Source organism: Macaca mulatta, chromosome 12 (genome assembly GCF_049350105.2).
Source record: "Macaca mulatta isolate MMU2019108-1 chromosome 12, T2T-MMU8v2.0, whole genome shotgun sequence".
NCBI lineage: Eukaryota > Metazoa > Chordata > Mammalia > Primates > Cercopithecidae > Macaca > Macaca mulatta.
In genome coordinates, this window is record NC_133417.1 from 73,785,525 (window position 1) to 73,809,886 (window position 24,362).

The window sequence follows — 24,362 nt, forward strand, 5'->3', positions numbered from 1 at the left end:
GGAGGTGGGCCTCCTGGCCTTTGTGCTGAGCGTGTGAACTCTAGCCCCAAAGACATTCGTGGGGACTGATGGACATTTTGGCCACTTCAGAGGAACCCACATGAAAGGGGTAGTTAACAAAAAGCTGATGAATTTTACATAGGAATAAAAATGAACAGATATATAGCACCAGTGTGCAACATATGGGTTTCTGCTGTGATTAGAGATCAGGAGTGGACTGGGGTTAATCTGAGACTCATTTAAGGAGATAAATTTTTTAGCAATGTTTTGAAGGATACAGGAATCTGGGTGTTTTCTTTTTCTTGCTTATAGCCTAACTTTCTTGTGAATGTAGGTACCTGATAATTGTACCCAGATTGGCAATTTCAATAGTTCTTTGGTGAAAGAAGACAGATGCAGTGAGGTATCGCTGACCTAGTGTTTAGATAGGCTTTCTTGAGTAGGGTGCTGTTGCAGAGACAAGCCTGACACTTCTTAGGAAAAGAAAGGCCTGCATTGTGTGCACTTGGGAACAGAGGTCTAACATACCTGCAATGACCTGTGGCTACAATTTTTATGAAATTATAAAACAGACTGTAGGACATTTTCTGTGACCGCACAAACTGTTAACTATTCAATGCAAATAACATGTGCCAAAATAAAGTCATAAAAAGCATTTCATGATGCCATTGGGTTATACATTTATTCCTTTGGCTGTCCTTGCACAGAATTTTGTCATTGTCATTACCAGCATACGTGTATTAGGGTCATCTGGGTCCTCTTGCCTGAAGCATACAGTGGAGGACAAAAGGAGGGAGAGGATCTGACCCCGGAACTTCTGGTGTTTATGATCCGGTGAAGGAGCAACTGTGAACCTTTAAGTGATGACTGCCAAATATCCGCATGATTTCATTACACATGCTCTGCATCTGGGTAGACAGAAACTAGTGATACTGGTAGATTTTGTGTCACCCAGGGAAGGTTTCTAGGATGAGGAAACTTTTATTTAAATTCTTCCTTATTTCACTGTATCTTGGTCCTTGAAGTGCCATATTTGAATCAAGAATGTTCACAAGCAATGTCAGAGGAGAAATTGTTGAGAAAATTGGAGGCACTTAGATTAAATACTGTCTTTAGATACCAGAAAGAGGGCCACATACAAGAGGAACTAGATGTGCTCTATGAGACTATCAAGTGAAGGTCTAAATAGCAGGCATGGGGGAGCTTTTAGTTTTGTCTTAGGTAAGCCTGCACCACAATGTAGTGGATTCCTCCAACAATTAGAGACCTTCTCCATCAATTGGATGTCTTCTGTCCATGGTTGTGACACCCTGGCAGGGATATTAGGGTTAAGGAATTCCCATGCTGGAGGTGTAGGGGAGAGAGGGATAATGGTGATGAGGGGGCTGGATAAGCAGGACCCTTCCAATGCTTAGATTCTGTTATTTAATTCACTTTGGCTGGACCCAGCCTGACAGGGTAATTATAAAGTTTCTAGTTCAAGGTCAAATCAAGAACAGACAGAGACTAGGAATGTATCTTTAGTTTGACTTAGTATTTTTATACTCAAATACCCTAGAATATTGTTCCCAGTTTCCAGAAGTATTCCTGTAAACTTTGTGGGTAATATAAGACTTCACCTTCTCAAAGAACAAACGAACCTCACATTCAATTTCATTTGATTCTATTGATGTTAACTCAATTCTGTTCACAAGATTGAGCACTGATGGCTCACTTTCTTCACAGACCACCAAAAATCTACCTTCTACAATCAACACTCCCTTTCTCATCCCTCAGCAGAAAATTGAGTCAAAGCTCTTCATTGCCATAAAATACTATTACCAAGGTTTCCTGTTTATCCCCAGAGTACAGAATGAGACACACTCAACAACTAAAACCACCCTCTAGACTGCTTAAAGAGTTTATTCCATTTTTTTTTTCCTTCGGCATTTTCTATGAATATCTGTATGAGTTAAATGCGTACTTTTCTAACCTTTGTTATTTTGAAAGTTATTCTGATATTCCTGTACAGTTGTGCCTCATTTACTAGAAATTTGCTCACACGGCCAAATGATGTATCCACAGAACAATTTGAAACTAGACCTTTTGGAAGCAAACTCCTACAAACTGTCATCAGTGTTAGCAGAACTTGAGCAAAGACCTCAACCCAGCCATCCTTGCAGTAACTCCATCTTCAGGTGGAGGGAAAAGGTAACATTCAAGGAGACTGGTTGTAAGTTCTTGATTGGGCCTGCTGGGTGGAATGGCTTAAAGTAGCATCAGGGCAAAAAAGATATTAGGAATTCTATGTGATATTAATATTCATACACTTAATAAGATAAATGTTTTTATTTCTTTTGAGCACAACAAGAGCTAGACACAACCGAATACACTCTGTGTACACCAAACTTCTATGAGGAGCTAAAAAACACTTTCAATGTCTTCTGGCTCATCATACCTGAATTTTATCCTTTGGATGTGTTTTACAGTAAAATTTCTATTAAATTGTATTAGTCTCATCTGTTTAACATGGTGCCTAATGCAGATAATGCACCAGTACAGCTCTGAAATTCACATACACCTATTTTCCTAGTGCTGCACTCCAGGAGTGGATGAGCAGGTGAACGTACATGGCAGCTATTGCTTGTGGTTACTGATCAGAAGGGGGAGCCGTAATCATCTTGTGAAGGGACGGTTTTCTAAGAGGCTCAAGAGCTCAAAAACAATCTCAGTCATTTAGAGGGTTGTGATCATTTCACTTGCATTAAGCCAACTAAAGTTGTATTTGTAAAAGTAATGTTATGAATGTTACTATTTGGCCTAGACACACAGGTTAGAATTGGAAACACAGGCTATAAAGTACAGTAATTATTTAATTTTGAAAATATTAAGGCTTCAACTCAAAACTGAAACACAGTAGGGCTTAGAAATCTATTGAATTATTTATACCCCTCAGTTTAAAAACTTCCAGTCCAGGCGCAGTGGCTCATGCCTATAATCCCAGCACTTTAGGAGGCCGAGGTAGGCAGATCACCTGAGGTCAGGAGTTCCAGACCAGCCTGGCTGACATGGTGAAACCTGTCTCTATTAAAAATACAAAAATTAGTCAGGCATGGTGGTGGGCACCTGTAATCCCAGCTACCAGGGAGGCTGAGGCAGGAGAATCACTTGAACCCAGGTGGTGGAGGTTGTAGTGAGCTGAGATCATGCCACTGCACTCCAGCCTGGGTGACAGGGCAAGACTCTGTCTAAAAAAAAAAAAAAGAAAAAGAAATCTTGAGGAAAACAGCTACAGAAGAGTTAATTTTCATGAATGTTTATGATAATCGTGTTATAAAATATGACTTTTTATACCATTTGAACAGGAGCATACTCATAGCTATGTGAAAATATCTCGGCCTTTTTTAATGAAGAGATTAGAGAGTATTGTGAGCAAAGCATCTTCTGGTGGGCAGAGCAATCCAAGTTCTTCAACTCCAGGTAATCCCATGCCCACAATCTTTTTGGCCTGGGTCCTACTGGCAGGGCACATTGCTACATTTAAACTTTATTTTCAGAGCCACTTTGACCTGTATCTGTTTAAGGAAATTTATATTTCCATCGGGACTGATTAATTTGTTAGACTCTGTAGCTTTATGTAAAAATGGGAGAAGTTAAGAAGAGTAGAGGGTTGGGAAAGTATTTTATAATATGAGAAGTTGCCTCAGATATCAGATGGCTGGCATCCACCTTATTCAAATGGCCTGTTATTTGCCATCCACATAATCACACTTAGACCATTGTGAGGAGCTTTGTCACTCTGTCTCCATAGCCTCCTCCAAACTCCCATAAGAAGCCTGTCCTCTCTGCGAGACACATAGTGATCCAGGTGGTTTGCCAGGGCTTGGACTCATGGCCTACAAAGCCCCATTAGCAGTCATCTGACTTCAGTCATTCGTGCACCCACACACCACACTGCTCTTCATCTTTCAGCATACACACACATGTCACTGTCCCTGCATGTTCAAGTATAATTACCATAATCTTGACTATCTAGTTTTTTAAATTAGAAATTGGTTAAAAAAAAAGAACTTCAGTAAAACCAGGACATTATGGTTCACACGATGTATTAAGGAGTCACCGCTGCATTGTTTGAGAAACAGTTCCATACACAGCTAGGGATGATAACATGCACATGCCCCAAATATCCCCTATTTATATCTGAATGGCAAAACTGGTGAATGTTTTCTAAAACATGCATGCAATGTTTTTCTCTAGACTTACTATTTCATGTATTATAATATAGTTTTTGATTATATAACATATGCAGTCCATACATATAGAAAGTGCATCATAAATGGTTTTTGAATCAAGGAATGAAATTATGTAAAATTACAAACTTTCCTTTTGAGAAAAATTTAATATATTGAAACTCTGCACCACACTGTTAAATAACCAAAGAGCTTCAGCTCATATTCATTTGCCTGCTAACACAGCATAGTAATTACAGCTTAATCTATTTCAGTCCCTGGTGCAGCCCAGCTCAGCAGCAGACTTTGCAAGGCCTTATATTCTTTTCAAGCCAGGCAAGATGATGAGTTGAATTTGGAAAAGGGTAAGAATCATTCTCAAATATTTTAATTGCCTTCCCATATTGAGATTCTTAGCATGAATAAAACCCTGTCTTAGTGTGGCAGCCTTAAGAGTTACTACCATGTCAAATCAGTTCACCCTTCTTGAAAGATAAGCACATATAAAACAAAAGCTCGCATAATGATAATAGCTAACACTTATTCTGTTTTCTATGTGCCAGACATTGTTGCAGGCATATTGTCCAATTTAATATTAATGAAACCCTTGGAGGGTTTTATTGGTTATTCCCATTTCATAGCAGAGGAGACTGACACACAGAAAGGTTAGGTGCTTTGGCTAATGCCACAGGCTGTGGCAGCGCAGGATTTGAACTTGGAAACACAGCCATACTCCTAATCACAATGCACACTGGGGTAGAATGTCAGTAATGGAAAGTGATTAAAGGTGTACCCCACCTTTTTATTTTTATTTTTATTTATTTATTTATTTATTTTTTTGAGACGGAGTCTCACGCTGTTGCCCAGGCTGGAGTGCAGTGGCGCGATCTCGGATCACTGCAAGCTCCGCCTCCCGGGTTCCCGCCATTCTCCTGCCTCAGCCTCCTGAGTAGCTGGGACTACAGGCGCCCGCCACCGCGCCCGGCTAATTTTTTGTATTTTTAGTAGAGACGGGGTTTCACTGTGGTCTCGATCTCCTGACCTTGTGATCCGCCCGCCTCGGCCTCCCAAAGTGCTGGGATTACAGGCTTGCGCCACCGCGCCCGGCCCCTACCTTTTTATTTTTTAGAAGCTAGACATGCAGGAATGTGAAGTGACTTCCTCTCTCAACTTAGTGAAAGTGCAAATTCTAGCACCTGGGTCAGCTGACTCCCAGCTTAGTGCTGGTCTCACTTCTCAGAAAAGCTTTTTATGTCCAGTCTAAAGAGTAAGACCCCCTTCTTTGTGTCACAGAGTTTTACTTAACATGGAAAGGTGTTATATAGTGGCTTTATAATATAAACCACAACATTATTAAAGAAAAAAGTCTCCAGCCTCAACCTTCATTATGTGTCCAGTTAGAAACCACGTTTGGATGTTAGTGCTAAGACAGAGATCTGGAAACGGAAGGGTTAGTGAGAAAGAGTAACGTTGTGGGAGAAAGTATATTATCCAAAACAAGAACACGGCTCCCAGAGCCGTGAAAATCAAGATACATTTTGTAGCCAAACGACAAGGACACCGCACATTTGCTATTTATTGGGTGTTTCCTTTGCAGCATTTGCCAGTCATCTCTCCCCAGGCAATTACTTTTCTTCCTATGTGAATAAAAGACATACTTCCCAGATGCCACCTAAAACCCATGGATGCTGCATTTGAGTTATATCATTCACAATAAATTGATTATCTTGTTTTCAGTTCTCTGCTGGTTGCAAAGCCTGCTTACACTTTATATTCTAAGTAGTTTCTTTCAATGAAACACGACATTGGAGGCTTAGGAAAGCTGGCAATACAATTTGAAATCATTTGTTGGAATTCTTGTTAATAGATTATGTCAATTTACTGACCTGAGAGAACCCATTAAAGGCAGAACTTAGAGACTGAGAATGATCTCCTTTAAGAATAGCGATTTATGACTAAGAAAAGACAGAAAAGGAGTTAATAGTCTCCTTTGTCTTAGAAAGAGAATTGCTGAGTAAGAGTGAAGGGAAGACTGAAAAATCACCTCAGAATGACACTAAAGAAAAAGAAGCTCTTGGATCCTGAAGGGGGCAGATCTTTCTACTTTTATGACAAGAGCCATGTTTCTTGTCCAATTTGCTATGGAATTCTCTTTATTTGAATCATTGCTTTAAAAAATATTGTCTCCAAATTGATGTTGTATTAAAGTTGGCTAAGTTGTTGAACGGGGAGTTACATTTCTATGCAAAGTTGTGAGTTAAGCTTTTGGACTATGAAATCAGGTATAATACAGAGGCATTGTCTTGATCTTAGGAAAACACTGTTGGTGAGACATACTTATAGCAGCCAACGTGCCAAAGTATCAAACACCAGCATGTGAAACCCTCAAAGTATGGACACCAAGAAAGACTTTGGTGACAATCCATCAGCTACATAGAAAGTGAGCCAGGCAGCGTAAGGATATATGACCCAAGGTGATTTTTTTTTTTTGAGACAAGAGTCTCGCTGTGTCACCCAGGCTGCAGTACAGTGGTGTGATCTTGGCTCACTGCAACCTCCACTTCCCGGGTTCAAGTGGTTCTCCTGCCTCAGCCTCCTGGGTGGCTGGGACTACAGGCGTGTGCCACCACACCCAGCTAATTTTTGTATTTTTAGTAGAGACGGGGTTTCACCATGTTGGTCAGGCTGGTCTCGAACTCCTGACCTTGTGATCTGCCTGCCTTGCCCTCCAAAGTGCTGGGATTACAGGTGTGAGCCACCACACCTGGCCAATCCTGTTTTTAAGCAATTATTTTATCTCAGTTGTTCATTATCTTACTCTTTTTAGTATCCTCTGGATTATGCCTGCTTTATACACAGGTGTTTGATACATTTGGCTTCATCTGAATCAAGTGCAGAAAATGACACTACCAAGTAACTCCTTGAAGCAGAACCTCCTTAAAACTCTTATCAATCGGGCTGAGGCATGTGTTCATATTGCAGAGACCCATTTGTCTGTGTATTTTCACAGGTGACATTGTGATTATACACGAGAAAAAAGAAGAAGGATGGTGGTTTGGATCTTTGAATGGGAAAAAAGGCCATTTTCCTGCCGCTTATGTGGAGGAGTTACCTTCAAATGCTGGCAACACAGCTACAAAGACATAAAACAAGACTCTGAACATACTACCTTCACACTCTGTAACCAACAATACAATGTGGTTCAAATAAGAATAAAGTGCTATTATCTTTACAGGTTTTTCTTTTGAAATGGATGGAGTTTTACCTGCACGTCACAGCACTTTGCATTCATGATTATTAGCTTGAAACAGTCAGCTAAAAGATGGATGGGTGGAGGCAGACAAGGAAGAGGCTCCTTGGTTCCTAGAGTTTCCGAATTCTAGGAGACCCTAGAGATGATCCAGTATAACCCCTGGTGTCACAGAAAGAGACTGAGTCCAAGGTGGGTTCAGCTGCTTGCCTGAAGTCACAGAGTTATCTGGTAGACAACAGCAGTGAGGACTTAGATGTCTTTTTCCTCTGGATTTGGGTGGCAACAGAGCACAGCAGGCCTACGAGGGGGTCAAGCAGAGCCTGGGAAATGAGGAATACAGATCAATTCCAAGCAGAGAGACAGGCAATCAAAACACCAATGAGATCAACCCAAATTAGGGGATGGTAGGATAAAAGATCCAAAGAAAGGGTGGTAGACAAAGGTCCAGCTCCCAGGCTGAGGGCCTCCGGGCAGAATGCAGTTTCATCCTAAGCCAATGATCTTCTGAGGCAGTTGCTTCATATATACCCCCTGTCCACCACCAGAGCTGCTCTTAGAGTGAGGTCAGGTGTGAGCCAGAGATGGCTAGAGATATGAGAACAAGAGCAAATTGGACAGGAAAGGGCTAGGAGGGAGATAATGCCCCAAATTTCATGCCTTCTTGCCCATCTGGAAACCTCATTTACCAATTCAGAAATAAGGAATTCTGTACTTCCCAACTAAGTCATTATGGACGGAATATCCTAAGCAGCTTCCTAATGGAAGGACTTTAAATGATAGTGGATTTCTAGTTTGAATGGAAAGTTCAGGAAACCAATCTTCACTATCAAAATGGAATATTTAGGGTGAAGAAAATTTATGGTACTTCCTCAAATGACCCATCACGGGCAAAGGTTGGGAATGAGAGAGGCTAGGCCCCGAAACTACTTCCAAGGGGAACAGTTGAGAGTGAAGAGAAATGTTACAGCAGCTTCTTTCAGAAAATGACCTAAGTTGGCCTGGAGATCTCACACTCCATTGATTGGAAGGTCATGGTCTTCATGAAACTGCTGGGTATGTTTTTACTCTTGTGCCAAATAGGCTGTCCTTTAGAACTTCAATACAGGCATTAAAGGAGTAATTAAAATCCATCCCATTACTCTCCTGCCCCTGACCTCTTTTTTAAAAAAATTCATCAAATTTTATACTTTCAAGAAGAAATTTTTCAAACTGAGGACTATATTTTGCAAGTCTGTACCATTACACTCCTATAGCGGAATATAAGTAACACAATAGATATTTAGATACAGATATTAGAGCTGAAGGAGCGCAAGTAAAATTTGTGTGAGACGTAACTTACAACCCAGAACAGCTCAGACGTTTTAATGCCATCCTTAATGGTGTCTTAATGAAGGCTTTCTGCAAGTAGAAAGTTGGCTGGATAATAGGCCATTAGACCATGAACAGAGATTTTAAATTTATATTTCCTTTTCATCTTACTTCTTTCCATTAAGCCTTGATGGATAAAAAATTATGTAGCAATTGACTGCAGCCTACACCAGACCATTTTCTGTGGAGAAAATCATCATAATGGTAGTTTGACCCTAAAACTCTTTGAAAGTAATTTTCAAAGAAAGACATCTTTTTTTCTTCATAAATCAGTTGTGTTTTATGAAAACATTAAATGGTTCCCCTGTTTTGGAATGTTGCTGCAAATTATTTTTGCATCTGACATATAACTTTTAAGCTTCAAAGAAATACTATAAACCAGATGAAATACAAATATAATTGGATATAGCGGACTTGTTGAGTATCTTTTTAGTAGGGCAATAACTTTCTGATTAGATAGATGGGGATGATACTCCAGAAAGATTTAGTGCATATTGTGGTGAACATTAATTATGGGCTGAAGTCTCCTATATAGAATAACTTTAATGTTAGTGCTTTAAAACTATTAAATGGACTTTCATAATTATACTCCACTAAGTTTTATATGTCAGGAAGTTTTTAGTACCATTGACAACCTGAAATATAGGCCGCAGAGGCCGATATTGAGCACATTGATGTTACTCTATTTTAGCTCCTTTCTAGTAGAGGAAAAGCTGACATATCCATCATGCTATCAACCAGAAAGATTTACTAATTTCATTTTTCTGCATTTTCACTTACCCATAATAATTAATATGCCTAATGACAAGGCATTTTAATCACTTAAAGTGCCTTATGATTCATCAAAAATGTAATATTCCGTTTGGGGGTAAATGTTATTGTATAGTATTATAAAACTTTAACTGATCAGTAATTTGAACACAGTTTAATTTTGTTCTCCCCCAAGATAAAACCCGTCCCCTCCCAAAGCCTTGACGGCCTTGAGGGGTAATCAGCCTGGCTGGGAGAAAGAGAAGTGGGTTAGATCAAATAGCGGCACACCCTAGTGTCCTCTGCAATCTCATACAGGAAGATGGGCTTGGGGTTGCGGGGCATGAAAAGGTGGGATTCGGACTGGGCATGAGAAGGCGGGACTCAGACTTGGGTCAGAGAGTGGGGACACAGCAGAGACGAGCAGAAACCTTTTGCAGAGAGAATGCACCTACCTGGATAGAGCTGAAGATGATGGATGAGGGGAATGTCAAAGGTCCCAGGATGCTGTGATCCAGCACGGAGGATCTGGATCCCTAGACATTCAGCTGAGCAGCAATGGAGACAGGAGTGAGAAGACCAGTGAGCTAGAGAATCCAGGTTGTGTTTATACAAATAGGAGGTCAGATCCGGGAAAGTAATGGGAAGTATGGGTGCTTGAGATCAGGGAAATCCTGCTGAAGGGGCAGAGCCCTAGGGATACTAACTGGGTCAGGGGGTCAGAGGAATAGGAGGAAAGCAGCTTTGCTCTGAGGTTGGAGTAAATGGACCTACAGAGAATTAGGGTGAAAACCTCTTTCTCAGAGGAACTATGGAATTGGAGAAGCAGACCTAGGAGGGGAAGCAAACTGAACTGGTTGGAGACAAACTTTGGTTTTAAAGCTCAGGACTAACAGAGGGCTCTGGGTCAACAAAGGGAATCATATCAAGGAGCACCTAGAAGCATGCCACGTATATGGGGAAACTGAGCTTTCCTCACATGGGGCAAATGGGAATTGCTTTTTTTTTCAGTGATTCTTCCAGTGTGGTGCCTGGACCAGCATACTCCTCACACCAGAAGTAGTCTTGGCCAGGCATGGTGGCTCACGCCTGTAATCCCCCCACTTTGGGAGGGCAAGGTGGGTGGATCACTTGAGGTTAGTAGTTCAAGACCAGCCTGGGCAACGTGGCAAAAACCTATCCCTACTAAAAATACAAAATTAGCCAGGTGTGGTGGTACATGCCTGTAGTCCCAGCTACTCAGGAGGCTGAAGCACAAGAATGGCTTGAACCCGGCAGGCAGAGGTTGCAGTGAGCTGGGATTGCACCACTGCACTCCAGCCTGGGTGACAGCAAGACTCCATCTCAAAAAAAAAAAAAAAAAAAAAAAAAAAATCATCTTTGAACTGGATTTTGAAGGATGAATAGAAGTTACCATGTGGAGAGGTTAAGAAACAAAAGATCTGTCACTTAAATACTAGGTCTAAAGACAATGAGTCCTCTTTCTCAAAAGAGCCCCCAGTCTCTATTCTTGTAAGCAAGACAGAGCAGTAAATAAATACAAGATCCCATGATAAATGCTGTAACAGGAGTATGACAACAGGTAATGAGGACATTTAGGAGTGAGAGGTTTCAATCAGGATCGAGGAGATCAGGGAAAGTCCGAGCTGCCTGGGAGTTAAGCAAGTGAGACGGGTTGGGTGAGTGCTATAGGCAGATGAGGAAGAGGCACTGCACCTAAGCACTGGAAAGTACATGTTTGTAACAAATGACCAGGCACCAGTCCACAAAGTATCTGGAAATTATCTGACCATAATATAATGTAGAAATCATTAAGAAAATGGTAACTGAAAAAAACTTTGTGCATTTGGAGAATGTGTATGTGTGCCCACACCCATATATGCAAATGCATATATGCACATACACATATACTTCTAAATAATCCATGGTCCAAGAAGAAATCTTAATGGAAACTAGAAAATGTTAGAAATAAAAAATGAAAAAGACACTATTTATCAAAATCTGTAGTTTCGGGAAAGCAGCTATAAAAAAGTCCCACAAGGAAAGGAGAAATGCTAAAATTAATAAATGAAGCATCCTAATTATGTTTATCAAAATAACAGCAGAATCGACCCACAGTAAAGAACACCGAGAAGAGGAGGAGGAGGAGGAGGAGGAGAAGAAATGGGCTGGGCAGGGTGGCTCAGGCCTATAATCCCAGCACTTTGGGAGATGGAGGCGGGTAGATCAGGAGGTCAGAAGTTCGAGACCAGCCTGAGCAACATGGTGAAACCTCGTCTCTACTAAAAATACTAAAATTAGCCAGGCATGGTGGCAAGTGCCTGTAATCCTAGCTACTCAGAAGGCTGAGGCAGGAGAATCGCTTGAACTTGGGAGGTGGAGTTTGCACAGTGAGCTAAGATCGCGCCACTGCATTCCAGCCTGGGCAACAGAGCGAGACTCTGTCTCAAAAAAAAAAAAAAAAAAAAAAAAAGGAAGAAAGAAAGGAAAGAAAGAAAGAGAGAGAGAAAGAGAAAGAGAAAGAAAGGAGAGATGTAACAAAATAGAAGAGTATGAACAAGGCTATCCATTGGTTCTTTGAAAGGATTAATAAAATGAGCAAATCTTGGTGAGAATGAAAAAAGGTATGAATAAACATTATAAGAAAAAAGTAGGCTGGGTGCGGTGGCTCATGCCTGTGATTTCAGCACTTTGAGAGGCCAAGGCTGGCAGATCACTTGAGCCCAGGAGTTCGAGACCAGCCTTGGCAACACAGGGAGACCCTGCCTCTAAAAATAAATAAATAAATACATAAAAAATGTAAGTAGATGCTATAGATGTAGCAGTTATCTAAAAGATAAAATTATATACTATGAATCTTTACACCAATTAATTTGAAAGCCAAGAAAAAGAGACAAATTTCTCAAAAAATATGATCTAAACTTAGAAGAAATACAATAACTGAATGATTTAATAACTGTTAAAGAAATCTAATGAGTACCTTTTTAAAACTCTTCCTACAAAAAAATCCCCACAAGACCAGATAGTTTTATAAGTGAGTTCAAAAACAATAATCTTATCCAAACTTTTTCAGGAAATAGAAAAATATACATGGGAAAATTATAACCCAATGTCACTCATGACTATAGATGTAAAAATTCAAAACAAAATATTCATAAACTGAAGCCAACACTGTATTAAAAAAAAGACTGCACATGACTAAAGTGGATTTATTCCAACAAGGCAAAGTTATTTCAACATTTTTTTTCAAAAGCCTGTTAATGTAAATCACATTAATAGGTTAATGATGAAAATTTATATAAGTACAGAAAAACACAAAATTCAACAAATATTCATAATTACTTTTAGTTAATTGAGAATAAAAGAAAATCTTCTTCATTTCCCCCAAGTCTGGGAAACCACACACATAGTAGAGTATGGCCAGGTGAGAAAAGTGACCTCAAAAAGGATAAATAACTTGCGCAAGGTCATGTATCAGCTTCAATAGTAGAGCAAAGACTGGCCTGCGTCTTAATTCTCAACTTTTTTCCCCCACAATACCATGTTGGTGCCGGAATATAGAGCTTTTTGCAAGACAAGTTAAAATATTCAACAGTTGCCATTATATAGATAACATTTATTTGAATCTCAAACATTGCCTCTTTCCAAAATTCATAAACATTAAGTTGAGTAAAATAACTTCTCCCTTGAAGTTTTTCCATTTGCTAGACCTTATTCTCAGCTACTACTTCCAGCGTGCCTAGTTGCTAAGGAAAAAGGAAAATGTGTGTCTAAACTTGAAACGTTCTTCACACCATATCATACACTTTTCATATTTCACACCACGATATACTAACAATACCAAGAAAGGGCTGATTTTATATAGCATATAGATCCTCCCATTAACTGATAGATTCTTTTTCTATTTAGATGAAACTCTTATCTTTATTCAGAAAGGAACTTGTTCTCTGTCAGCTTGTTACTGAGTCAAGAAGTGCTCACCGGGTTCAGTGGCTCATGCCTGAAATCCCAGCACTTTGGGAGGCTGAAGTGGGTGGATCCCTTGGGCCCAAGAGTTTGAGACCAGCCTGGCAACATGGCAAAACCCCGTCTCTACAAAAAATACAAAAATTAGCCAGGTGTGGTGGTGCATGCCTGTAGTCCTAACTACTCGGGACTCCAGCCTGGGCGACAGAGTGAGACCCTGTCTCAAAAAACAGCAAAGCTATCTTTAACTTCCAAAAATGTCCAAACACCTTAGCAACATGTCTGCAGATATTGTTGAACAAGCCACCTCTTTTACGAAGTGCAATTTTGATTCCCCATCAAATAATTTTCTGTTGAGTCTTGATAATGTGTTCAACATTAATACGTATTTATTAAGCTTCTACTATATCCCAGACACTGCTAGGTAAGAGAGCTAAATGCCGCCATGGTACACAAATTCAAACGTAACTAATTATGTCTGTACAGGATTTTCTGAATTGAAAAATAACCAACACTTTCTAATTCTCATTAGCCTGGAAATTGAAACTTTAGATATATTAATAGAACATTGTAGTAATTTTGTGCTTTTTTTTTTAAACTTAATTTGTTACTGAGTTTAATTTTAGAGACCTGTACCATTTTATTACAAAATGTAGAATAGATGAGTGACCCCATTTGGATTCCATTTCAAGCAGTGTTACTTACATTTGTGCCTATATTTTCCCACTTAAGAAAGTATCTTATCTGTGTATCTTGTGCTTTATTTCCACATTAGGAAGATTTTAAATGTTTAAAAATTATTTCATTGTTATGACACATCATCTTAAACATAATGCATAAAAAAGCAAGTATACTAAGGTAGCTCAGTTTGCCTTTTATATGTATTATTAATCAGCTCAAGTGGAATTTTCATAATGCATCAACTTTAAAATGTGAGCTAATATATTAGTATCAGCTCCAAAATATCCCTAGGTGGGTATATAGTAAACTTCAAAAATTAAGTTTCTTTTTGGTTTTGCTTTAAAGAGATAGGGTCTTTGTCACCTAGGGCTGGAGCTCACTGCTGAGCTCAAGCGATTCTTCCACCTCTGTCTTGCAAGTAGTTGGGACTATAGGCACGTACCACCATGCCTGGCAAATTAAATTCTTTTTAGAGATGGGGTCTGGCTTTGTTGCCCAGGCTGGTCTTGAACTCCTGGCCTCCTCAGTCTTCCAGAGTGCTAGGATTACAGGCATTAAGTTACCATGCTCAGCCTAAGGCTTTTATATTTGCTCAAACAGATTAAAAACTTATGCACAAATTAATAGCCCTCTCACACACCATTCCAAAAAGACCTGGGTGATGACTGCAGTCTACATCCCTAGTGACTGTTCTCAATGAGCCACTGGGGTTCTAAACACCTCATACTCTGCTCACTGTTTCCCTGAGATCTGTAGCTCTTTTGCCATTTTAGTGAGGCTATTTCCTAAGGATCCAGACAAAGCATAGTCCTCCTCTGCTTTCAAGACAATATAGTTCTTTTTCTTAATCATTATACTTCTACAGAAACACAAAACCCAAATTATATTATAGAAATTCAAATTTGTTGAGAATCTTTAAGAACTTTGTTTTTGCATACTTTCCTTGTAATGTAGTATAGAAAGGCAATAAGGCATCGTCTAGATCTAGGTGAAACTCGTGGATTCAGTTGCCAGCTTGTCATCTGGGTTTGAATCCCAACTCTAACACTCAGCAGCAGTGTGACTTTAAGTCATTTAAACTCTGTACCTCGTATTCCTTATCTGTAGAACAAAAATTTCAATAGTATCTACCTCACAGGTTGTTGTGAGAACGTAAATGAGTAGATGGAGGTAAAGGGCTTAGGGCTTAGAACAGTGCTGGGCATGTAGGAAGTGCAAAAAAGAAAAAAAAAAGGTATTAACCATTATTTTAAGATGGCCAGCTGACCAGGCTTGTTAGAATAATCCCCAATCTTGGAATGAATCAACTTCCCTGTTGAGAAAACAAATCAGTCTAATCGTCTAATGTTCTATGGCCCAAGGCCCTCCGCCCTCTGTTCATAATAATGTATTTTTCTTTGTATATTTGACTTTGGATTCCAGTAGCAAAGTTGGTTCCTAGGTTTTGTTTTGAGACGGAGTCTTGTTTTGTCATCCAGGCTAGGGTGCAGTGGCACGATCTTGGCTCACTGCAACCTCCACCTCCTGGGTTCAAGTGATTATCCTGCCTCAGCCTCCTGAGTAGCTGGGATCACAGGCACGTGCCACCATGCCCAGCTAATTCTTGTATTTTTAGTAGAGACGGGGTTTCACCATGTTGGTCAGGCTGGTCTCGTACTCCTGACCTCGTGATCCGCCCGCCTCGGCCTCCCAAAGTGCTGAGATTACAGCTGTGAGCCACTGTGTCTGGTCATTCCTATGTTATCCTCTTGGGAATTTCCTGCTATGGAATCTCATTCTCAGATCTTGACCCCATTCCACCCACCAGTTAGAAGTGAAGAATGGCTGTTCCTTGAGGAAACATGGGCCCTATGTGGGGATCTACCCATTTGTTCTCTCATCCCCAATTCTCATTTCTCCAACTTGCTGGTGAAAGAGATCTTTCAGAATTTCTTCTTGCTTAGGCAAGCTGGGTCAATGCCTAGTGCCTTCTTACTGTATGGTTCAAAACACTATGTCATCGAGTTTGCAGTATGAGATATGATCTTTCTTTAGTCTTCTTTGAGACAAGACCTTCCCTCAAGTTTTGTTACATTTGTTCACTGTAGATATATTTCAAGTGGAGAAATTCAGTCAACACATACTCACTGCAGATAGTCATCTAATGTTTCTAATGCCAAACATCTAAGCTGTCTTTCCCTTTCTAGAACTATAACATCCCCATTCTTAGCCCAATTATTGAGGTTAATCTGCCTCTATAGCTGGGTTTCAGGGGGAATCTAGTATAACCCAACACATGTATTTTAGCCCCTTGATCACCTGTACTAACTTACAGGAACCGGATGAGTTTGAAATTGCCGTGGTCTACCACATAGAGGCTCAATCCAGAAGAAACAGATCCTGCTGATAGAAATTGAGCTCCAAATCAAGCTAGGTTCACAAAAACCGAAGTTGGGTTTTGATATCGTTTTTTGCATTCATTTAAATAAGTATATAGGCCGGGCGCGGTGGCTCAAGCCTGTAATCCCAGCACTTTGGGAGGCCGAGACGGGCGGATCACGAGGTCAGGAGATCGAGACCATCCTGGCTAACACAATGAAACCCCGTCTCTACTAAAAAATACAAAAAACTAGCCAGGCGAAGTGGCGGGCGCCTGTAGTCCCAGCTACTCGGGAGGCTGAGGCAGGAAAATGGCGTGAACCCGGGAGGCGGAGCTTGCAGTGAGCTGAGATCCGGCCACTGCACTCCAGCCTGGGCAAGAGAGCCAGACTCCGCCTCAAAAAAATAAATAAATAAATAAATAAATAAATAAGTATATAAAAAATAAGGCCAAATGTGAAAGTCTGCCGAGGAAAAACCGGAGTCTGCTTATTGTACTCTCTCTCTTCAAATACTCCCTTCAGACAAGCCCATGCTGAAATAGGATAGGTCTATTGCTAGTAGCACCCATTCCAATTACCAGGACAGTTTATTAGCCTTTTATCTCTAGAGAAAATACCAATCAATGGTCCCTAAAAGCTGATCTACACACTGGCATGTGTCAGTGATAACATCTCCACCAGGCCATAGCATTCTTCTCAGGTAAGTTCTACTACTATATGTCAATGAGCAAAGCCTTGAGCCAAGTCCTAGGTATGAGTGGTGTTAGGGCTCAGAACATGATACCCCAAACTATGGTGCTTTAGCATAGTAAGTACTTTAAACTAAGAGAGATTAGAAGGCCTCAGAAGCAGCATCAGAACCAAGGTCTCTGACCTTTTCCTGCCTTCCTGCTTCTTGCTCCTCTCTTCTCTAAAGTAAGTTGTAAAACCTAGAAATATTATTCCAACTTTCCCCCACCTTACTATGTCCTAAGACCCTCCTTCGATAAGGGTCCTGCCCCACGCCCAGGAAGAAGGAAAGCTACACAGAAAGACCCCAAGAAAGACCTGAACAGACAGGCCTTGAAGGTTTCTTCAGTTTATTACCACTAGATCACACCTGTTCATCCAATCACGTTTCTACATGGCTGTCCATTCTTCCATTCTTCCTCAAACATAAGCATAAAAACAGTTTTACCTGCATATTTAAGTCTTCATTTCCGAAGGCTCCCATGTCACATAAAACTTGGATTAAATACATTTGTTGTGTTTTTCTCTTGTTAACCTGTCTTTTGCTATAGGAGTGTTGGTTGTGACCCTTATGATGGATGAGGAAAGGTATCACATCTTTCTGTCCCTACAGCGGCCACTGAGAGAGGCTGCTCTGAAACTCCCTTCCTCCTCTCACTAACTGGGCGACAAGTTGAATTTTCCCCCAGATTATTCAGGGAGAAGGCAGGAGAAGCAACTGAAGGCATGGAAGGCATTGTTCTATGGTTTCTAGGTGTGCTCACGATATACTGGAACAGTATTATGTAGCTTTCACTATAGCTAGCATACTTAAATGCCATCAAATTTACACAGAAAGGATGAGGACAAAAAAAAAAGTCCTAGAATAAGTTGACATTTGAACTCTAATCTGTGGTGAACAGACTCCCAAGATGACAAACTTATATCCAGACCACAATTAAATGGCAAACATTACAGAATGGAAACTGTTTATAAATTTCTACAATTAGATTTTCAAAACTATATCCTAGTAAAATGCTGCCAACTTTCTTCTGATGTGAAGGATCGTCCTTTATTCTAATTATAGATCTCTCTTGGTGTAAGGTAAAAATATTCTTTCTTTTTTGACATTAGGTTGATAGTAAGATAGTAGAGTTTATTTTGCCAAGTACATGTTAAAAACTGTCAAACTTAGGTTGGACCCGTCCTTTTAATTTTTTAATATTGAGAGTCCATATTAAGTGGTACAAAAGCTTGGAGACCACTGAAACCCAGTGCAGGCTGAACAAATTTCCATTCCCAGTGCTAGCCTAAGTTACTCATGCCTGACATTTACAGAAAAAAAAAAAAGTAGTAAACTAATTATCTTTCATTAATTAAAAGAACATATTTTACTTTATATGTTTCCCTAAGATTTTAATTAAAATACAGTAGTTCTCCCTTACCCGTGGGGGATGTTAAAAGACTCCCAGTAGATGTCTGAAACTTTAGGTAGTGCTAAATCCGATAAAGACTGCTTTTTCCCCATACATAAATATCTATGATAAAGCTTTATTTACAAATTAGGCACAGTAAGAGGTTAACAACAATAAGTAATAAAATAGAACAATTGTAACAACATACAGTAATAAAAGTTATGTATATGAAATGTTTCTTTCTCTCAAAATGTCTTGTACTGCATTCTACCCATTTAATATTTTTGGACCACAGTTGACTGTGGGTAACTAGAACTGTAAAAAGCAAAACTGCAGATAAGGATGGACTACTGTGATTGAAAGAAGTATGCCACACAGAATGTTACAAAAATACCAAAGAATTACAGGCAGACAGCAGATAATGAGAATTCTTTTAAAAAGAGACACAAAATAGACAAGAAAAATAAACCATTTTTATATACACTATTTGTACCTTAATTATAAACCGTGGCAGTAAAAGCTTTCCGAACATTGGCAAGAAAAGCTGAAAAATTGTTGGTCTTCCTTACATTCTCTTGAAATTCTGCTAGGCCCTCAAGATGAGGGGCACTATCTGACACTAGGGAAAAAAAAAAAAAATCAAAGACAATTAGAATAGATTTTTTATGGCAGAGAAGTGTTTCTAATTTAGATGCTCTCATCTGGTTTGAATGTCAATTCCATCTTAATGAAATTCTTTGAGCAAAAAAGGATACACTTGATTTTCACATGCCAACTATCTTTTGGATCTTTCCTTCATTTAATCTCTAAATATTCAAATCTGAAGTACTATAATCTTGCTTTAAATTTAAACAGATGGCACTCAAGGATTGAGAGTTTAGTGATGCAGAATGACCCTGCCCATCATCTTAAACCTATATATTTTAACTATTTAAACTTTTTTTTAAAACTGTTAAGTCATTTTTATCTGCAAAACTTTGGTCTGACTTTTCATTTCTGACCACTGGATTTGAAAAAAAAAAAAAAAAAAAAATTGTTCTTTTTTTTTTTTGAGACAGAGTCTTGATTTGTCACCAAGCCTGGAAGTGCAGTGGTGCGATCTCAGCTCACTGCAACCTCCGTCTCCTGGGTTCAAGCAATTTTCTTGCCTCAGCTTTCTGAGTAGCTGGGATTACAGGTAACATGTATGTGCAGCTAACTTATATATTTTTAGTAGAGACAGGGTTTCGCCATGCTGCCCAGGCTGGTCTTGAACTCCTGACCTCAAGTGATCCGCCCGCCTTTGCCTCCCAAAGTGCTGGAATTACAGGCGTGAGCCACCATGCCCAGCCTGAAAAAAGAACAATTTTCAGTGCCTAGCCTTAATACTTTACAATTATGAAAGAAATATCTAGAATTTTCCAAGTGAAATGGCAGGCATTAGAAAATGTGGTTGCTATTCCAAGAGTGGTATTTACAGGGGCTATTAATCAAATGAGACTCAAAGTCACAAATAACAGTATTATTCTTGTATGTAGTTGTACCACCTGGTACACTGGGACAAGTCTCCAGTGAAAGTGGTCAAAGGAAAAGAAATTCACCCATTATCAGATTTCCAGCTCTCGGGTACAGACTGCTTAGGAAACAAGGTCCATGACCACAGCAGAGAAACAACAGCAAAGGGCATCTGGTCCAAAATGTATCCTGTATATTCTATTGTAATATACTATCATGTACTATCAGATTATACCATAAGAGAATATCCAATTTAGAGAAAATTGAAAAGCTAGATAAGAGGTTTTGGGGGCTTGCTTTTTAGAATCTAGCACTAATTAGATTGGAAGATATTTATGTAGAGAGAAAAAAACCCAAACATCTGTATATGAATCAGATTCTCAAAATATAAATTCCCTAGGAACAGGAACTGAGCCACCAGGGCACAGGGCTATGCTAGCTCAGCAGTTCACCTGAGTGTCTGTCAGCTACAAAGGCTTTAAGATGATAGCACAGGTGTAATGAGCTGAGAACCATTTTTATGAATTCCAATAAATTAAGGATTACTTGTACAGGGGCATTAGAAGAATAAACAAGAGATAAACATATTTCTATTCCCTTCTTGTTCACATTATTATCAAAGATATATATTCCTTATAAATCAAAGGCCTTTTGGCCAGCTGCAGAATCAGTAACTAACCTTTATTATCAATGGGTGAGATTTGCAGGATGAAATAGTTTTTCAAAAATGTATTTTTGGGAAAATAAATTGTTAAATTCTGGTGATTTAACATGTGACTTTAAAGTGATCTACTTGGATAAGTTCTAATATTCACATTTAAGCAGCCATATTCTTTAAAGCTTCAGTTTTTAAAAAAGTTATCTAAAAGGAAAATTCATATTTGCACATGAATGCAGTGATTTTTAGATTTTTCAGACACTCTGGCACTGTGCCATCCTGAACAGATGCTACTTATTAAGGATCCTAGACAATATCTATAAATCAAGACTATATTCACTTCCTTTAGAAGACTATAACCCAAGAAGCAAGACTGAAAAAGGAAGCAATAGAGTCTGGAGCTATTGCTTTCCTCCATATTACTTTATATTCTGATTGAAATAATATTTTGGAATGCCAATCTTAAATACCAGTTAGGAGATATTAGTACATACCTTCATAGTCCCTTGCTTCATTTAGATGCAGGGAAAACATAAATGGGCTCTCAGGATTCTTAGGGTCAATATTAGTGAATATAAACTGCAATTTCTCACCTGAAAAGAGATCGAACTATTTAGTGTGTCAAAGCTTTCAATAGCGATACCCTTTCTTACTCCATCTTGAATCAATATCTGCACTGCTAAGCATGTACAGTCATGTAACCAACATTTCCAAATGCAGAAGTTACAAATTCATTTTAAAATATATTATAGTTTCAATATGACATCAAAAATACAGTCAACAAAAGAAAAGCTAGATAAATTGGACTTTGTTAAAATTAAAAACTTTTGTCCTTCAAAGAACACTATCAAGAGAAGGAAAAGACAACCTAAAGAATGGGAGAAAATATTTGCAAATCATTTATCTGATAAAGGTTGAATACATAGAATGTATTTAAAACTCCTACAAAACTAAAAACCACCCAATTCAACAATGGGCAAAACACCTGAAAGAACATTTCTCCAAAGAATATATAAAAATGCCCATTAAGTACCTGAAAAGATGTTCAACATCATTAGTCATTATGTAAATGCAAGCCGAAACTACAATGAGATACCATTTCATACCCAGTAGGATGGCAAATAAATAAATGGAAAATAACCGTGTTGGTGAGGATGTGGAGAAACTGGAACCCTAGTACATTGCTGGTAGAAATGTAAAATGGTACAGCCACTGTGAAAAACACTTTGGCAGATCCTCAAAAAGTTTAAATATAGAATTACAATATGACCCAGCAATTCCACTCCTAAGTATATATCCAAAAGAATTGAAAACAGACTCAAGTAGATAACTGTATGCCAATGTTCATAGCAGCATTATTCATAGTAGCCCAAAAGTGGAAATAACCCAGTGTCCACCAACAGATGAATGGATATAGTATATACATACAATGGAACATTGTTCAGCCATAAAATGGAATGAACTTGGCAGCTGTGGTCTTTTTTATGATTCACTAGGAGAACTCACAGGATTCACTCAGCAGCATATGGCCATACTCAGGGCTATGGTTTATTACAGCAAAAGGATATAACAAAATCAGCAAAGGGAAATGGTACATGGGGTACAGTCCAAGGAGAACCAGGTACAAGCTTCCAGAGCCTCTAATGAGCTTCCTGGTAGACAACACTTCACATGTGTTGTCGCAATTTGATGCTGAAGGAATTTGCACATCCTGTTTGACTGTACTGGGTTAGGAGTCTTGAAAGCTTGTGCCAGGTTTCCTGTAGACTTTGCTCCATGTGCTATTGTTTCTTTGCTGATTCTGTTCTGTATCCTTTTGCTGCAGTAAATCTTAGCCATGAATATGACTATATTCTAATTCCTTCTAGTGAATCACCAAAGCTAAGAGTGATCTTGGGAAGCCCAGACACAACAGACATTGGCGTACATTAGCGATGTACATGTGATATACATGCAACAGGCATCAAAATATTCACGTGTTTTAGCCTAGCAATTCCTCTCTGGGAAACAATACTATGAAAAACCACACAAAGAAAACAGGAAAGTCAATGCTCACCGGTTTACAATAGTCCCCCTTTACCCACCAGGGAGAAATACATTCCAAGACCCTCAACAGATGCCTGAAACCACAGATAGTACCAAACCCTATGTAAACAGATGCTCCTTGACTTACAATGGCATTATGTGCCAATAAACACATCAAAAGTCAAAAACCTTGTAGGGCAAAAATGCACTTACCACCCTGATACACTGATTATAAAGTCAAAAAATTGTAAGTTGAACTATCGTAAGTCAGGGACTGTCCATACTATGTTTTTTCCTATACGTACGTACCTATGATAAAGTTTAAGTTGTAAATTAGGCACAGGAAGAGATTAATAACAACTAATAATAAAATAGAACAATTAGAACAACATACTATAATAAAAGTTATAGTTATCTGAATGTGGCTTCTCTCCCTCTCAAAATATCTTATTGTACTATACTCATCCATTTAATATTGTCAGACCATGGCTGAACATAGGTAACAGAAACCGTGAATAAGGGGGGATACCTGTATTTCTAAAACTGAAAAAACTGGCAGATTCCAAATGTTGGTAGAAGCAAAATATGTGTTAAACAATAGATAAATGGTTGAATAAACTATGCTATATGAATAGAATGAATTATTATACCACTATTTAAAAATTACCATTATGAAGGCTATAGCAACTGAGGAAATGCTCATAATACAATGTTGATAGGAACCACAAAAATTATTTGCATGTTGACAATCCTGTCAAAAATACATTTATTAAAATACTGAATGATAAATAACTAGAGCATCAGTAACTATGTTAGAATAATTTAAAAATTGTAATTTTTTCCTATTTTCTAAAAAGTTAATGTCATCATTTTAGTTGAAAATATTTTTTAAATTCTCCTCTATTTAAGAAAAGACATACTTTTCTAATCTCCTGTGTTTTATTTATATTAACAAACTTACCATAAATTTTTCGAATTTCTAGTCCAAGTCGATCTTTATACAAGTCTGCAGATTTCTGCAGCCTTTTCAACCTCTCTGCATTCGCTTTATTAGCAGTAGAAATAGCTGTGATTAAAAAACACACACATATTAAATGTTTTAAATAGTAAATTAATGCTGAGTTAATTTTTTAAACTTAAAATCGACTATAAAATGATGCCAAGCCTATAAATCTGCTTTCATTTATTGTTTCTATATCTACCAGTTAGCTAAAAGAAGTTTTTGTTCATTCAAGTTGGAAGGAAAAACTGCCCAAGAAAATGTATACAGATAGTGAGAAGAATAAGCCTTGTCTTGCTTTATTATGTAGTAGCATAAATAAATAGGCCAGGGATTCGGATGGCTGGCATAGAAATAAACAGACTTCATTTATACTATTGTGCTTTTTCTAGATAACCAATTGCTTCATGGGAAAATGTTCTATTCCTTTAAGTGTAACTATTTCTTATAAGAGGTCAGCCTTATTTCATGAAAAA

At 38.7% G+C, this 24,362-nt stretch overlaps 2 protein-coding genes across 11 annotated transcripts in view; one reads left to right on the forward strand and one right to left on the reverse strand.

Annotated features, from left to right (window-relative positions):
• The window catches only part of NOSTRIN (nitric oxide synthase trafficking), a 312,960-nt gene extending 305,520 nt beyond the window's left edge, over positions 1-7,440 (forward strand). For all 7 annotated transcript variants that reach the window (XM_001103102.5, XM_015110290.3, XM_077957146.1 and 4 more), the window contains 4 exons: positions 2,065-2,190; positions 3,345-3,459; positions 4,484-4,573; positions 7,219-7,440. In XM_001103102.5, the coding sequence (XP_001103102.1) occupies positions 2,065-2,190; positions 3,345-3,459; positions 4,484-4,573; positions 7,219-7,355 (468 nt within the window). In that variant the 3' untranslated portion in view covers positions 7,356-7,440. The remainder of the gene's footprint in view (positions 1-2,064; positions 2,191-3,344; positions 3,460-4,483; positions 4,574-7,218) is intronic.
• The window catches only part of SPC25 (SPC25 component of NDC80 kinetochore complex), a 62,779-nt gene that overhangs the window by 24,170 nt on the left and 14,247 nt on the right, over positions 1-24,362 (reverse strand). The window contains exons 5-8 of one of the 4 annotated variants that reach the window (XM_077957151.1): positions 23,848-23,952; positions 21,356-21,454; positions 19,203-19,328; positions 2,310-3,227 (exon numbers count right to left, since the gene is read on the reverse strand). In XM_077957151.1, coding sequence (XP_077813277.1) covers positions 19,204-19,328; positions 21,356-21,454; positions 23,848-23,952 — 329 coding nt within the window. In that variant the 3' untranslated portion in view covers positions 2,310-3,227; position 19,203. Of the gene's footprint in view, positions 1-2,309; positions 3,228-7,644; positions 7,782-18,831; positions 19,329-21,355; positions 21,455-23,847; positions 23,953-24,362 lie in introns of those variants that run through there. The other 3 variants (XM_015110291.3, XM_077957152.1, XM_001103264.5) reach the window with 3 other exon arrangements.